General features: G+C 35.2%; 1 protein-coding gene across 4 annotated transcripts in view; it reads left to right on the top strand.

The window, feature by feature from the left end:
- The window catches only part of sema4ba (sema domain, immunoglobulin domain (Ig), transmembrane domain (TM) and short cytoplasmic domain, (semaphorin) 4Ba), a 160,787-nt gene that overhangs the window by 71,745 nt on the left and 72,900 nt on the right, over nucleotides 1-16,142 (top strand). For 2 of the 4 annotated variants that reach the window (XM_073929541.1, XM_021467698.3), the window contains exon 2: nucleotides 10,920-11,259. In XM_073929541.1, coding sequence (XP_073785642.1) covers nucleotides 11,145-11,259 — 115 coding nt within the window. In that variant the 5' untranslated portion in view covers nucleotides 10,920-11,144. Of the gene's footprint in view, nucleotides 1-8,007; nucleotides 8,626-8,885; nucleotides 11,260-16,142 lie in introns of those variants that run through there. The other 2 variants (XM_073929542.1, NM_001128352.1) reach the window with 2 other exon arrangements.

Raw genomic sequence — 16,142 nt, 5'->3', positions numbered from 1 at the left:
CCACTACCTTAATAACTATTAGAGTTTATTGAAGCAAAAGTCATAGTTAATGGTTTAATAATAGCGAGAATTATATCTTTCAATAAAGTGTAATAAAAGATTTCACGTGTTTAAAATAGACAAACTATGTTTTACCATTAGTTTTACTTGAATGATTAACATTTAAACATCACTTTTGTTCACTAGTGTCATTAATTTTAGGATTTTGGGATTGTAGTCATTCACCTTTGAGATTTAGAATTGAAATGATTTATAGCTTCCAATCCTTGTAACTAACACTAGAGAGAAAGAGAAACGTGCATTACAGTATATCTCTATGACGGAGAGACCTTCAGTGTCCTACTTCAGATCCTTATGTGCCTCTGCAGCATTTATCCTCTTGCTGTCAAAACTTGAAATTAATGAGATCACACTGCCATTGGTCAACCGGGATGTCGCTCCAGTGTTCCCAGCGCTAGAAAGGCTAATGCTTGGTAAACGAGTCTCCTACACCAATATGGATGAAGCCACAGCCTTGACCAGAGCAGGACACATACCAACCCCAGCATATGGACGAGTAGCATGAGTGTGACCTTTTAAACATATCCCTTATCTGAAGGCTGTATAACACTGTAGCCAATGCAAAAAAAGTTTATGTGTAGGGTATTCTGGTGGTATTGTGAGAAAAATAACACATAACATTAACAAATGTGCTGTTGGTCTGCCATGTGCTACCAAAACATTGCAGGCCCACAGAGGCGTAAACTCTACAAGACCTTCAGAAATGCATTAGCAGATCCTGCAAGGTTTGCAAGGTGAATTTAATTAAATTTTGAACTGGGGTATGTTTTTTAAAACCATTGTTAGCCAATTATGATCTTAACAACACAGACTCATTGGGAATATGCGCCCAGGGATAAATTATGAGAACTGAGAAATTTGTGCCTAGGGGGTACATTTGGCTGCATTTTGTATATAAAATAAGGAGCATTACAATATGGAGAGGTTTAACATCACCAACAACTTCAATTCCTTTTCGAGCTATTGCTGACCGATTGTCTCCGTGTGGATGCTTTTCTGATATGACCAGTTTGCATAGTAGCTCACCATATACAGCGTTAGACTTGGGAACGTGGACCAGATCAGACTGGGATTGAGTCAGGCAAAGGATGGTTCTAGAAACCAGGTAAACCTAATGCAAAAAAAGGCAGTGTAAAATCATGGTAAAAGCATGAGCTTGGATTGGATCTGAAATGCTGTCGTTAACAATATATTTCAATGATTCAGTGTTTCCTGACTTGAGTGGTTGGAATTACAACTTTTATTTATTATGATGTTGTACTTCAGATGCAGGGCACTCTGGTTTGATAAAGTACAATAGGCATAAAAGCAATGTAAAATCAAGGTAAAACTATGTGGTTGCAATGTCATTTCTTCTACATTTGCCATTGAAAACACTATTGGTTGAATTTAGCGAAGGGTTTAGGTCAATGGTTGTCTTGGTGATCTGTAAGTCCTGCCTTCTTGTGGACAAGAAGGATGTGTATATGTAATGTACAATGGAACATTCTATAAGAAATGTATTTCCAATGTAATGTCATGCCAGTTTATAATTTGACAGGTATATTATTTTGAATGGCCTCATTAGTAAATTTTAGAATGATTTGCTCATCCCCAAATGAGGGGTAGGGTTAGGTGTGGGGTTTGGGAGCAATATTTTTTCATACAAATTAAAACATAAGAATTAACCAATTTTCTGACAAGACAGTATGTTAAATAGTTAAATAGTGTAATGGCCCATTTCCACTGAGTGGTACAATACAGTACGGGTCTGTACAAGTCACCTTTATCAGGCTTGCGTTTCCACTGCCAAACAGGTACCAATGGTTTCAGTCGAGATCATTCTCGAAGAAATGTCAAAGTAAAGCTGTACGGGTCATTCATATATCATATGAGAAGCACTTCTCACTAAACAAAGGCTTTAGACACTTAAATACTTGTGTATAAATGTTCATGACTAACCTTTTTTTGAACATGATTTAATTCTAACTGCAGATCAATGATAAAAATAGTCTACTGTAACGTCTGCAATTATAAAATACAATTAACGTGATGTATAACACATGCAGTCACTTACAGTCTCCGAAATGTTACCAATTACTGGAAAACTGCACACAGCATATATTTAGTTCTTATTTGGCTTCAAAAACACCACACAACACATAGCTCACAGCCAGTGCAAACCTTATATATGTCTTTAATCCTCACCAGCACATGTAACAACTTGTTAGAAAAGTAATTCCATCATTCTAAGTTCATAATAGTCCAAAAGGCGATGATAATAGCTAACCATGGCAGTTTGTTCGATTTTTAGGTTGCTGAAAGTATCATTTGCTCATTTGTTTTTTCTAATTTCTCCTTTGTTTTTTTGCACTTCACTCTCAGTGTGTTCATTTCTGAAAGGATCAGATATCAGAAGCAATCACACGCACGTTATTATTATCAGGTTAAGAAGTTTATTTCAAACATAGATGCAAAGTGAGTGCACGCGAGCTCTCTGGAGAAAGTGAAACTGCTCGCACTTTTAGATGGCCTCGTAAAACAAAAACAAGATATGGCAGATTTTGTTCTTGGCTTTGTGGCTGTTTATCAAGACGATCACAAGGTTTGTTTGAGCTCTAGTCGACCATGGCTTGATATTAAAATGTATATAATGTTACGATGTAATGTCTCGGCTGTGTATTTTAAAATAGCGGTTCTTTGTTTTCATTCTCCTACTTGTGTGCGCTAGTGACGTTCTACGGTAAACCAATAGCGTTCAGCTGTGCGTCTTTCTCCGCCTTTTGGTATCCTCTTGTTGTGCTAGGTACCCTTTGCAAAGAGTACCCAAAAAGTAGTACGGGTTTGCTTTTTGGTACCTTTTGACAGTGGAAGCAGCCATAAAAGCTTACCAAATCACTTAGTGGAAACAGGCCATAATTGTCAAACATGCATTAACACGAACCTGAAGCAACGTATTATACATTTAGCAAAAATGTAGGCTGAGGCATTCTAATGGCTGCATCTGTTTGTCAGGAATTTTGAACCACTGTATGTGCATAGAGTTCATACTTTAGTTTCATGCTAAACCCCAAAGTGATGTAAGAGAATCTGCATAATAAAACTATTTAACATAGAGCCAATCATCGAAGCAGTCAGATGTTTTTTTTTTTTTTTTTTTTTTTTTTTCAGTAATAATCTGACATTATCTTACATTTTTTTTTTATTTAGCATACCACTCCATTGTCTGCAATCTAACTAACAGAGTTCAAATTGTATCAAACTATGATAACAATGTTTGGGAAAAACTCCATATGTTGGTTCAAGCACATCCCACACAGTCTCAATTAAAGAAGGCCAGGGCATCACCTTTCAGCTTTAATATTGTTCTTTTGCCCATTCCTGAAAAAACTGTTTGTAGTCTACATTATCTTGCATGGGATAGTATCAGTTGCCCTTCTGGACCTATGAGCTGTGGGCACTCAACCACAGCTGGTGAATTTTAATCATTGAAGACCTGGAGCAACCCACAAGCTCTGCCTTTTCAGAGATTCTTTGTTATAATATGGCCCATGTCAAAGTTGCTCAGATCTCTAGAGTGACTATGAGAACTGCTTGTTTGCTTATGTAAGTTGTTAATACCCTAATATGAGGGCCTTGTTGACCAATAATAAGTGATATTGATTAATCAAATTGTTTCAGCTCATCACTGTATACTTCTGTATTTGAGAGTGTAGTTCAGATTGAATTTGCAGTGTCTTGCTTGAGACTTGATTCCACTTTGTGCCATATGTTGTTCGTCCCTTAACATTTTCATATTTGCTTAAATTGTGACAAATCAGTCATTTTCAGACATCATGTAGTTGAGTGTTTTGTGCCTTTAGGACATGTGTGATGTCGATAACCCACAATCATCAATGATTCAGTAGTTCCTCTGAAGATCAACTGTTAAAACCTAAAACACATTCACTTGAAATCGGTTTATCTCTTCATGCTGTGCAGACATAATTTTGAGATTCTGTTTAAACAAGCAGCAGTTTCCCAACTGGGACGTGAATCTTCCCTGTGGGAGTCCAAGGTCTGTCATGCTCCAGATGGAAAAGTAGCCTTGTTTCTGTCTTCTTTTTCATTCAGGGACAACTGTCAGCTAGTGTCGTGCACTCTGTTGTCTATAATAGAGCAAAGCATCCTTGTTGTTTTGGCAGTTGTACAGTAAATCAGCCTGCAGTATCACTATTAAAGCTTGATGCCAAATTGGCGCAATTTTGAAGCTTTTATTTAAAGCATGAATAGATGTGATAGTGATGGGCATTAGGACTGTTACAGGCCCATATGTGTCTATATACAGTTGAAGTCCCCATTTTTTGTTTAACGGAAATATTTTTTCAACACATTTCTAAACAGTTTTAATAACTCATTTCTAATAACTGATTTATTTTTATCTTTGCCATGATGACAGTAATTAATATTTGACTAGCTATTTTTCAAGACACTTCTATATAGCTTAAAGTGACATTTAAAGGCTTAACTAGGTTAACTAGGCAGGTTAGGGTAATTAGGCAAGCTATTGTGTAACAATGCTTTGTTCTGTAGACTATCAAAAAAATATATATAGCTTAAAGGGGCTAATAAATTTGATTTTAAAATGTTTTATAAAAAATTAAATCAGCTTTTTTTTTCTGGCTGAAATTAAACAAATAAGACTTTCTCCAGAAGAAAAAATATTATCAGAAATACTGTGAAAATGTCCTTGCTTTGTTAAACATCATTTGGGAAATATTTAAAAATATAAATAAATCAAAGAGGGGCTAATAATTCTGACTCCAACTGTATATCTACTCTATATTTGAAGGCTCCAGTAAAATTTGAATACTTTTGCAAATATTTCCCAGGTGCTGTTTAATGAAGGAAGGACATTTTCACAGCATTTTCTTTAGTATTGTTTTCTTTGAAAAAAGTATTTTTTATGAATTAAGTTCAATATTGGTTTCAGAACAAACCACTGTTAAATAAATTGCATAATTAACCTAACTTTAACCTTATTATCACAGTTTAGGCTTTAAATTGCACTTTAAGCTACTAGGATCTTGTATATACCTTTAAAAAATTGTATAATGTCATCATAAGGGCGACATGGTAGCTCAATTGTTAGCACTTTCACATTACAGCAAGAAGGTTGCTGGTCGAGTCCTGACTGGATCAACTGGCATTTCTGTGTGGAGTTTGCATGTTCTCATCATGTTTGCATTGGTTTCTTCCGGTTGCTCCACTTTCCCCAAAGTCCAAAGACATGCGCAATAGGTGAATAGAGTAAGGTAAATTGGCGGTAGTCTATGAGTGTGCATGTGAAAGTGTATGGGTGTTTTCCAGTACTGAGTTGCAGCTGGAAGGAGTTGTTGCTGGATAAGTTTGCTGGGTAAGTTCGCTAAAGAAATTGGTTATTTGTAATTAGTCATTAAAAGTTTTGTTAAAAAAATCCTCCCTCTAATAAACTTGGAAAGTCTTAAAAAATATTTTATAAAATAACAAGAGTGGAGTTGACTTCAACTGTATATAAAGTAGATTGTTCTGCTAGGGGCTTTTGGAGATTTTTTTATTTGAAACATTGAGCGTTTTCTTCCTTAGTCCAGATTATTAGTAGATACAGGCACATTTTAACCAATGACAGGAACATTTTAAACATGTGACTAATTGCACAAACATACCTTAGAGCACTTGGACATTTTTGAAGTACTTTGAGCCTTTTTAAACACGAACCAAACTTAGAAAATCCAACATTACAACAAACTGATTTCCAGATCAAAACAAAGCAAACTATCTACACATTTCGTCACCGTAGAATTATAAGGTTCTATCTGACATTTTTGTCAAAATTGAATTATTCAAATAATAACTTATTTACTTTATGTGATGTTTACATTTCTTTGTCATTCCATAAGACTGCTCCATTGTTAAAAATGTAATATATTTATTGTGAAATATTTTTATTTGTGTATATAGTCAGTGAAACATTTTTCATTGTTTATTAAGCTTTGTTAAACAACAGATTTGCTCATTTTCTCATTTCTTTTAAAGACTTTAAATTTGGTATTAAGCCTTGAAAGGCAAATACCTAATTTAATTAATGGGTCTTAATTACAACAATACTATTACCATATTAGTTACATAAAATTAACACCTGCACTAGATAAAATATTTAGCAAAGCTTTGTATGCCTAAATTAAACAAGAAAACAATATTCATCCTAAAACATTAAATAAATGTCCAAGAAATCAAAAAAGTACTTTCTCAAACATCAACATATCATTACAACACCAATTTTAATTTTCACAATTAAATTAATAAACAGACTGATTTATTTATTCTATCTATTTATTTTGAAAAGTCATACTTCAATTAATGATTGACCACATATAATCTTATACTTCCAAGCAGAAAATGCCTTTTTAGAATTAAAAGTTTATCTGTGTTTGTCTTTTTTTTTTTTTTTTTTTTTAAATAAGCAAATTTAAGAAAATTTTGATAATTTACATTTAGAGTACATTTAGGGTCTCTGTCATGTTAATATATAAAAGAGAACTGTTCTTCTGTTCCCACATATTTTTGTTATATGGAATGCAAAAACTTTGAAGCTCAATATCTCAAAATCATTCACAACGCTAATACAATATTATAATTCCAAGGTGACAATTTGTAAAGACATCCTAAGATTCATCTAAAAACTCTGATGTCGCTCACTACAACTTGTAGCTACCTAATTAAACCAAACAATTTCACCCTATACCATTTGATGTATTTGTGGGATTAATGTTTTAGACATATGCTTCATTTAGAAGTCTAGCGAAACCAAGACTCCCTTTTCCGCTCCACCAATATTAATTTTCACCACACTCCATTTGTTAGCCCTTTACTGTTGGCAGTTCATAAAAATAAAGCATACACATTTGACACTGATATTAAATCTTAAACCTAAATGGGAATTGCAATTGGATTAGCTTTGTGGTTGTGCTTAAAAGGCTCGTCCATATAGCCAGAGTAATGGAAACCACTTAAGTGTTCGCCCACTGACATGATGGGCTGATGACAGGGTTCTGTGTTGTAACTAGAGATCACATATCACGTGCAGAGCTTTTCAACTTATTTACAGTCCATTTCATTTGCCAGGCAGTTAAACTCCACGTATGCCTTATCTAAATGGGAGCAAATGAGTTCATCTTAGCAGGGGGCTGGAATTATACATTTTATGACTTCATGTTGAATATTGGTTCTCAGAACAGCGATTTATGGAAGAGAACTCAATGAAGGATGATCACTGTGGGTGATTATGGTAAAGTGGGGTCAACTGTTCTTTAAACTTTGTAAGCCCACAAGTAAACACACAATGTAGGACTTTCCATTGACAATATAATTGCTTCCAAAAAGCACTTATTTATTGCTTTATCTACATTTCACCCTACTGAGAATGCTGGTTTACGTCAGAGCGAGTATTCATGTTGGTTCAGTCTGGTTATTGTTGCCGTCAACATATGCTATTGCAGCAGCATGGTCTGTTATGTTATTGGTTGATCGAGTAATAGTTAGTTGCTAATAACTGCCTTAAACCCAGCAGTGCAGGGCTTTCAATGCTAGTTTGTTAAACTTTGTAGACATCATCCACACTGGTGGTGGATCAGAATCAGAATCGGAATAAGTTTAATTGCCAAGTGTGCTTCACACACACATGACTTTGTTTTGGCTACAGAAGCTTCCACTGTGCATAAAGTGACAAGTGACAACAAAAATTAAATATGGATAAAAATAAATACGATAAAATAATAAACAGAGATGCAGTTAGTCAAAAAATCTGGAGGTTGAATTGTATGTACTGATTTGTTATAAATATACAGGTTATTAGGTGCTGTGTACAAGTATGTATGAGAAATTATTGCACATTTATTGCACATTGGGGAATATTTAACTGTTCAAGAGGTAGATGGCCTGAGGAAAGAAACTTTTCCAGTGTCTGGCTGTTTTTGTGCTTGGTGCTCTGAAGCGCCGACCAGACGGTAACAGTTCGAACAAGTAGTGTGCTGGGTGCGAGGTGTCCAGAGATATTGGGAGCCATTTTACTCACACTGGAAGAGTACAGTTCTTGAAGTGTAGAAAGGGTAGTGCCAGTGATTCGTTCAGCAGTCTGGACTATTCACTGTAGGATGTGGAGATACCCCCCCAAAAAATGTGTAAAGCACTTTGAGTGTCCAGAAAGACTATATATAAATGTAAGGAATTAAAAACATTGCTTGTTTTGCTAAAACTGACAAAACACAATTAAGTTTTTACTATTTCTACCTTGAATGGCCATAGCGGTCAATTTGAAAGCATGTATTTTAGTGTCCACTACTTACAGGATTCTCTGGCTTTAAAAATGAATGCATCTGTTGGCTAGCAACTTGCTGATAACAAAAACATTAAATTTCGATAGCGAAAACATAACTTTACCTCAAATATGTCTTTTAAAACAACATATTCAGTGCAGTGAAAAACCTTGCTCTCCTACTTGCTGGACAAAATGATGTGCAAAATTTCACATGCGGTCTACCCAGCAAGCATTTTTTGTTTTTTAAAGATGTCTAATAGATATCTAATAGACATCTAAATATAGTCATCTTGGCTAAAACAGCAAGGCTAAACTTGGGCTGTCAGTGAAAATCTTATAGACACCAAAGAATAGGCCAAAACAATTCAAATAAACAGAAATAAATGACTACACATGTAAAATCTGTCTATTTGACAACTAGTCTAGTTTTAGTCTATTCTTAGATGTCTATTAGATTTTAGCTGACAGCCCAAGTTTAGCCTTGTTTTAGCCAAGCTGGCTACATTTAGATGTCTATTAGACATCTATTGAACACAAAATTGTTTGGTGGGTAATAACTCATTCACATGGAGTGTTATCAAAGGCTATTTGTAGGGTAATAACTTTATAAAATATGACAATAGACATTCAAATCCTAATCTCAGTAGAAGCTTTGAATGTAATAATGACCACTATGGCCATTCTAGTTGTAATGAAATACTAGTTCCAAAGTTAAACAGGACACTTTTCTGCAAACTTAGACCCAGCGTTGCAGTTTAGCACTGATTAAACACAGACAAAGAGTCCTGCTAAGAGGTGAGCAAATATTGTGTAAATCTGTGTCCCTTAGGGCTACATACTCTCATTCATGCGCCAATGCTTGGCACAACCCAAATCTTTGCTGATGATTTTCAGAGATATAACCCCACACGGAGACTCAAGCGCACAGGTAGGAGACGGCTGGTTTGAACTCCCACGTCTCCTGGTGCTACCAAGCGTGAACTAGGGACTCACTCACACTGTGTTATAGGTTTAGCGTAGCGTGAAGAGGATGTTTGGTTCATTTAAAAATAGATAAACGCTTGTAAAATGAACTCTATACATGTGGCATTAATTAAGTTGAAACTTTTTGTCAGTTTAAAAGGAGTTTTGAGCACTTTTTTTACTTTTTTGCCTGCAAGCTATACCAGCGTCAGCTTGGCTAGGCTGGGAAATCAACTTTGACAAGTGGCTTAAACAAACTAGATTTACATTTACACTTGGAATTAAAATGCCTTTTGGTTCAGTGGTGCATTCTGGGTGGGTGTTTTAATCCATTTCTAAACATACGACATATCAAAAAATGTTTAGAATTTATGTCATTAGGTGGAGATTAGGTCATCTTTATTGCTGTTTGAATGCCTTCAAAAAGAGTGTGTACTCTAAACTTCGGATATTTGTTCAAAAGTGTTTACAGCTTCTTCTGGAGGTGATCAAAGGTGGGAAAATTCTAAACATTTAATGGTAACACTTTATTTGATGTTCCAATTGAGTATTAGTAGACTGTCTGCTCAATATCTGTTGATACTGCTCCTTCACCAGACATTTAACTGACTATAAGTGACTGTGCAAGTACATGTCAACTTACACTAACTCTAACCCTAACCCCAACCTAACAGCCTACTTATAATCTAATGAGAATTAGTTGGCATGCATATGCAATGTAACTTAAATTCAACAAACGGACCATCATACTGTACTACAATAAAGTGTGACCCATTTTAGATTTCTGATTCACCTGTATTTAGAAGTGTAAAAACATGTATTATCATTATAACTATACCTTGGACCATAAAACCAGTAATAAGTGTCTTTTTTATTGAGATTTAAACATAAAAAGACAGCTGATTTAATAAGCTTCCCATTGATGTATGGTTTAAGTGTTGGGTATAAAGTAATATATAACAATTTTACATCTACTTTATCTCTTTAAAAAAAAGTAAAAATTCAAATTACAATAAGATAACATAGCACATATATATTCACATTGCATCCCTAAAATGTAACTAACACATTTAGTTACTTTTTTTTTTTTTTTTTAAGTGACTACAGATTGTAATTTATTACTTTTTTCCCAACACTTAGGATAGGACAACTATTTTAAAAATCTGGAATCTAAGGGTGCTAAAAAAACGAAATATTAAGGAAATCACCTTTAAAGTTGTCCAAAATAAGTTATTCGTAATGGACATTACTAATCATAAATTATTTTGAAATAACTACAGTATGATATTCACAAAAAATAACAATGGAGGATGATCTTTACTTAATTTCCTAATGATTTTTGGATATTTGAACCCATATTGTTGCTATTGTTAAAAAAAAACAAACCTGTACAACACAAGAGGTGTAGCGGCCTAGTGTAATATATAAAACCAGCAAACCAGGGTCACTAATGATATCAATCCACATTTGCTGACTACTAAGAATGCAAAAAAGTACATTTTTTTTTATGAAACATTTCCCACTAATAATTTAATGTTTTATCTCATCTTAATGTGACATTTTTGTGTCTTTTTTGTTCCAGATTGCTGAACACAACACATTGTGGGAGTCTCATGGAGACTGATTTGTGCTGTACCGCTGTCCTTGAGGACTCAATTCTTGGTAGAAATCCACCATTGTGAGGCCCTGTGAAGGTGACCCCAAATCCTCAACACACAGCCCTGCTTTTCAGGAGCTTGAGGAGTAGAAGAAAAAGAAACTGTAAAAAAAAGATCTTCATGAGAGCCCGAAAATCTAGAGTCACAAAATGTGGACACTAAACATGACACGTGTCTTTTTCCTGTTCCTCCTCAACGTCCTCCTGGTCGGACGGTGTCAATCAGCAGAAGACGACGTCACCCCTCGCCTCAGCTTCTCTTACAGTAAGTGCACAAGACAAGCGCATGCACAACTCACTCTGTCCATTTACTGAAAGTGCATAAAAGTGCCGCCTGCTATGGGAGACTATAAATAAAGGCTGATGTGGAGTCGACTTGAGAGCTCTTCGAGAGCTACGGGCTGAAGACCCTGTCATCTCCCATGGACAGTAACACTTGCTGAAGTGTTGATAAACAGAAAGCAGATATCGAGGGCTGATTGGTTCAAGCTGGCCTCAGGCATGTTTGTATGGAGGTGGATTACTAGGCTTACATAACCACCGTAGCATTACGAACACAATGTGTGACATGCACACGCATCCCCATGTCAGAACAACAAAGAGTCTATTTTCAATTTCTGAGGAGTGTCATTACTCTTCAACAGCATAATACGTCTCCTCTCGTTCAATATGATCCCTTAGCAGTGTCTGTAACATAACATCTGTCATGTTAAAGGCAGACCACTTCCTCTCGCGTGAATCGCAGGCGCTTTTGGGTGCGTCCATTCATGTTTTTGCAGGCTGCGATGAATTGTGCGGAGAAAAGGCACAATGAGTCTGTAAACACACACATTGTGGCTTTATTAAGTTACTATGGCAGTATTGATTGTGTTAGATGGTGGTTTTCATCACCAAGGTACAAAGTCTTTTGTGATGGAGAATGTTGACGCCTTTTAAGACAAAAGCTTGGTTTTGTTCAAGTTGTGGAGTGTGACATGGGGATGTTTCTTATTTGATAAATAAAATCGTATGTTGCTGTTGCGTATTTGGTCAGATATACAGATAAGGCTATTTATTTGTTGTTTCCAAGTCTACTAATTGTTCTTGTTTGGAGACAGAGGTTGTAAATTTGCTGTATTTGTCTACTGTGTCTTCGTCATGGTGGATAAATGTTTAGATTCATATAAACATACTGTATACACTGCAAAACAATGCTTTTCTTACGTACAGTTTTTGTCTTGTTTCTAGTCCAGATATCTAAAAAAAAAAAAAATATATATATATATATATATATTATCAAGAAGCATTTTCTAGACAAGTAAAAATATTGTCCTGTTTTCAGTACAAATTAGTTAAAATTAATAGATTTTTTTCCTTAAAACAAGCTAAATACAGCTTACTCCATTGGCAGATAAATTAACTTACTTTGAAGAAAAACTCTTTCCCAGAGATGGGTTGCGGCTGGAAGGGCATCCGCTGTGTAAAACATGTGCTGGATAAGTTGGTGGTTTATTCCGCTGTGGCAACCCGGATTAATAAAGGGACTAAGTTGAAAAGAAAATGAATGAATGAATAAAGAAAAACTCATATTTTGTAGCAAAGCCTGACATATTCTTTCTGAAAACAAGACAACATGTTTTGCTTGTCTATAAAATGCTTCTTAATTTAAAGGGCCATGAAACCCCCTCGTTTCAGCAGGGTGTTTTCACACCTCTACTTTGGAAAAAGTCAGAAAAGTGGGCGTGTCCAGCTCTGTTTAGGGGGGAGTGTCGAAGGAACTAAAGTGGGAGAGTGTGGAAGTGTCTATTTGTGCACGCGCGAGTTTCAGAGTCAAAATACACACCCACACAGACAGGAGAAAGAGATGGGGTTTAACCTACATGGACATCTGTAGTCGAATTATTTGCCAAATTATTAAATGTTGGACTTTAACTGCAGTTTTGCTCTTTCATTCAGAGAGTTCATTCATGCCTCTCGCGACAAACGAGATATTTGATTCGAGGAACTGCTGCAAGCGTGTATTTTTCATGCAATGTTTGATACCGCACGGCGAATGAGAGAAAAAAAACTCTGCATTTCCCGGAAACTTAGATGCTCTCGGCAGGTAGTGTCAGAAAGTGCGGTGCACAAAATGCGGTGCTAACATTTCTGCACTCAGTGCAATAGTTAACTTAATTCGATACGAACAAACTGAATAAACAAAGAGCACTGGTCGCTCACTTACCAAATCTGTAGAGACAGAACAATCACCAGCAACTAGAGCCGCGTCTTTATGGAGAGAATACTACAAGCAAATCCAGATTTCAGCGTTTGCAGATGAGAAAAGCTCTCAGGTAAACAATAATCCTCCTTAGACACGTAAGTTATTGTTGTCGCGCGTCGCGTACACTGTTAATCCACACGTGACTCAGAGCTCTCACAGAGAGAAAATGAAAACGAAACTTAACAGCAGCAAACTATAAAAGCAACACTTCATGCTTGTTTTGCCAACACAACGTGGCGTCTTTGTGGTGTAAACACGGTGACAATAATGAATATTAATGAAGTTGCACAATAGAGCGCGGTGATTGGTTTGACCCAAGCCTTACTCATGCATTAATGCATCACACTGTAAGACGTAATAAGACACACTCTGGTACAGACTCCCAGTCTGCACGCTGAAATACACGCTATTATGTCATGGCCGTGACGCAGCTTCAAAAATTAGTTTCAAACAGGAAGTACAAATTTGCTTGAAATAACGCAAAAACAACCAATTTACACTTTTTAGTGAAATATAGGTGTCCTAATAGTGTTTTTAGCAGTGTGGGACACATATACGACTGTCAACAGCTCAAAAAATGTGTTTTGGTGTTTCGTGACCCTTTAAGAATTGTTAGATATTTGGACAAAAAAAAAAAAAAGCACAAAACTAATTTCTTTGCAGTGTATTCACCAGGGGTGCGTTTCCCAAACAACGATGTAACTGAATTATCATAGAACGATGCATCGCTTGGGAAAAGAACGATGTAACGATTAATGTTTCATAAAACTGTAGCTGCTTTGTTGCAGATATTTATAACCCCATTAGTTATAACGTAAAACGTCCGTAATGACGCTCTAAATGGGGTGGAGTAACTACTTCTTCAGTGAAAAACCCCATTTTTTTTTCCTGGAAATTTTTTGTTTATGTTTTACACATACACTCATTAAAAAAAAAACAATATTGTTTTTTTTAAAAACATGCACTCGTTTACCATATTAATTGAAATAATTATTAAGAAATTATTTATAATAATTATTAAGTTATTTATTAAGAAATAAAAAAACCTACTTAATAAAAACAATAAGAATAATAATGTTGTTGGATATTGTTTATTTATTTTATTTATTCTATTTATTTATTTTTAAGCACAATTTGACATTTAAACCACTGCAGAGATGTTCTAACCAACAGGCTCATGTCATACAGTCCTACAGTACAGATACATTTCGTAATAAATAAACCACTATAAAAAAAAAAAAAAAAAAATTGTACTGTATGCTATATATTTTTGTTTTCACAATCTTTGGAGATGTAAATTTGGCTTTTAAAAGATAGTTCACCTATAGATTTTGCCATGAGCCACAGCTGTGTTCAAAATAGCATACATGATTTCAAATTGCACTACGAAGGGAAGGCAATAGTCAATATAAACATTGCTAAAACTGAACTGTAAAAACACTTTGAAAGCAAATTATACACTTATAAGAGAAGTGACCTTAATGTTTTTTTGTCATTTAAATGTTGGAACGTTTAATAGGGCATAGAGGGATTCCTGGACATAGAACAACTAGGAACTATCATTCTTACTACAGCTCTAGAGGTATAGAGCCCCTAGCATTCAAGCGCACAAATTTGCGACACAGTTTGTGATTGTTTAATGCAATGATTGATTTGGTAAACACCAAATCAACAAACTATGTTTGTAATGATGGAATCTGCAACCTTGGCTAACAATGGTTTTCTGAAATGCTCCCCAGCTTCGCATATGTTTCATGTTTACATCTCTGTTTTATTTAAACGGGCTCAGGTTGTGATGGAAGTTCCATTAAACCTGTCTGAACATGCTGACTGCCTCTTTTGAGGGTCTACCTGCATGGAGGTCTTGTCCACCACCCAAAATATACAATGAACACCCAATGAAGAGAAAATAAGAAGACTTCTTCAAAACCTTTCTTCTCATTGGGTCTTGTTTAATTCCTGCTTTGTCTTGTCTTTTCTTTTTCTATTCCTGTTTTACCAGCTCTTCTCTTTTAGTCTCTTCTCATTTTAACACGTCTTTTCTCTGATTTGGTCTTATTTTCTAATGTCTTCTGTTTGTCTTCTCGTTTCATCCATTTTCATTTTTGTCTTATTTTAAATCTTCTCATCTTGGCTTCTTGTTTTGTCTCATCTTTTGTCATATTGTCTTGTCTTTTCTCAGTTTATCTTGTCATTTTGTCATCTTTTGTGGTCATTTTCTAATTTTGTCTTGTCATCTTGACTTGAATTCTCATTCTGACTTTTCTTTTTTGTCTTCTCATTTCATTTAATCTCCTCATTTTACTTTTTATCATCTTTTCGTCTTGACTCTTCTCATTTTGTCTGATTATTTTTTCTCTTCTTGTCTTTTTTTATTAAATGTGTCTCCCAAAACAATCTCTTGACTTTTTCTTATTTTCTTTCATTTGTCTTGTTGTTTTTATTTTGTCTCATCTTTAAATGTTGTCTTGTCTTCTCTTTTTGTTTTGTCTAGTCTTTTCTTCCTATCATTTTGTTTTCTCATTTTGTCCCTTGTTTAAATTTATGTTTTGTCTCATTTTGTCTTCTTTTTTCCTCTTTCCTCTTGTTTTGTTGTGTTTTCTTGACACTTCGTTTCATTTGATCTCTTTATTTTAATTCTTCTCTTCATATATCTTTACTTCTAAACTTTTTTTTTTGCCTCATCTACTGTACTACTTATCCTCTCATCGTATACTTTTTGCCTTTTGCATTCATAATTCTAAGCTCTTTCTACAGCCCAAAAGCAATTTTGCACCCACTTTGCAGTCTGTTTTTATGTTGTCCTCAGGATCACGTTGTATTGTATGAAAGAATGCAGCTGCTCTTTCCACTGGTGTTTCTCATCTGTCTGTCCAACACCACAAGGAATCCTGCTCATTCTCTCT

Source organism: Danio rerio, chromosome 18, assembly GCF_049306965.1.
Source record: "Danio rerio strain Tuebingen ecotype United States chromosome 18, GRCz12tu, whole genome shotgun sequence".
NCBI classification, from domain to species: Eukaryota; Metazoa; Chordata; class Actinopteri; order Cypriniformes; family Danionidae; genus Danio; species Danio rerio.
Note: the sequence above shows the minus strand (reverse complement) of the source record. Positions and strands in the feature narration are given on the sequence as shown.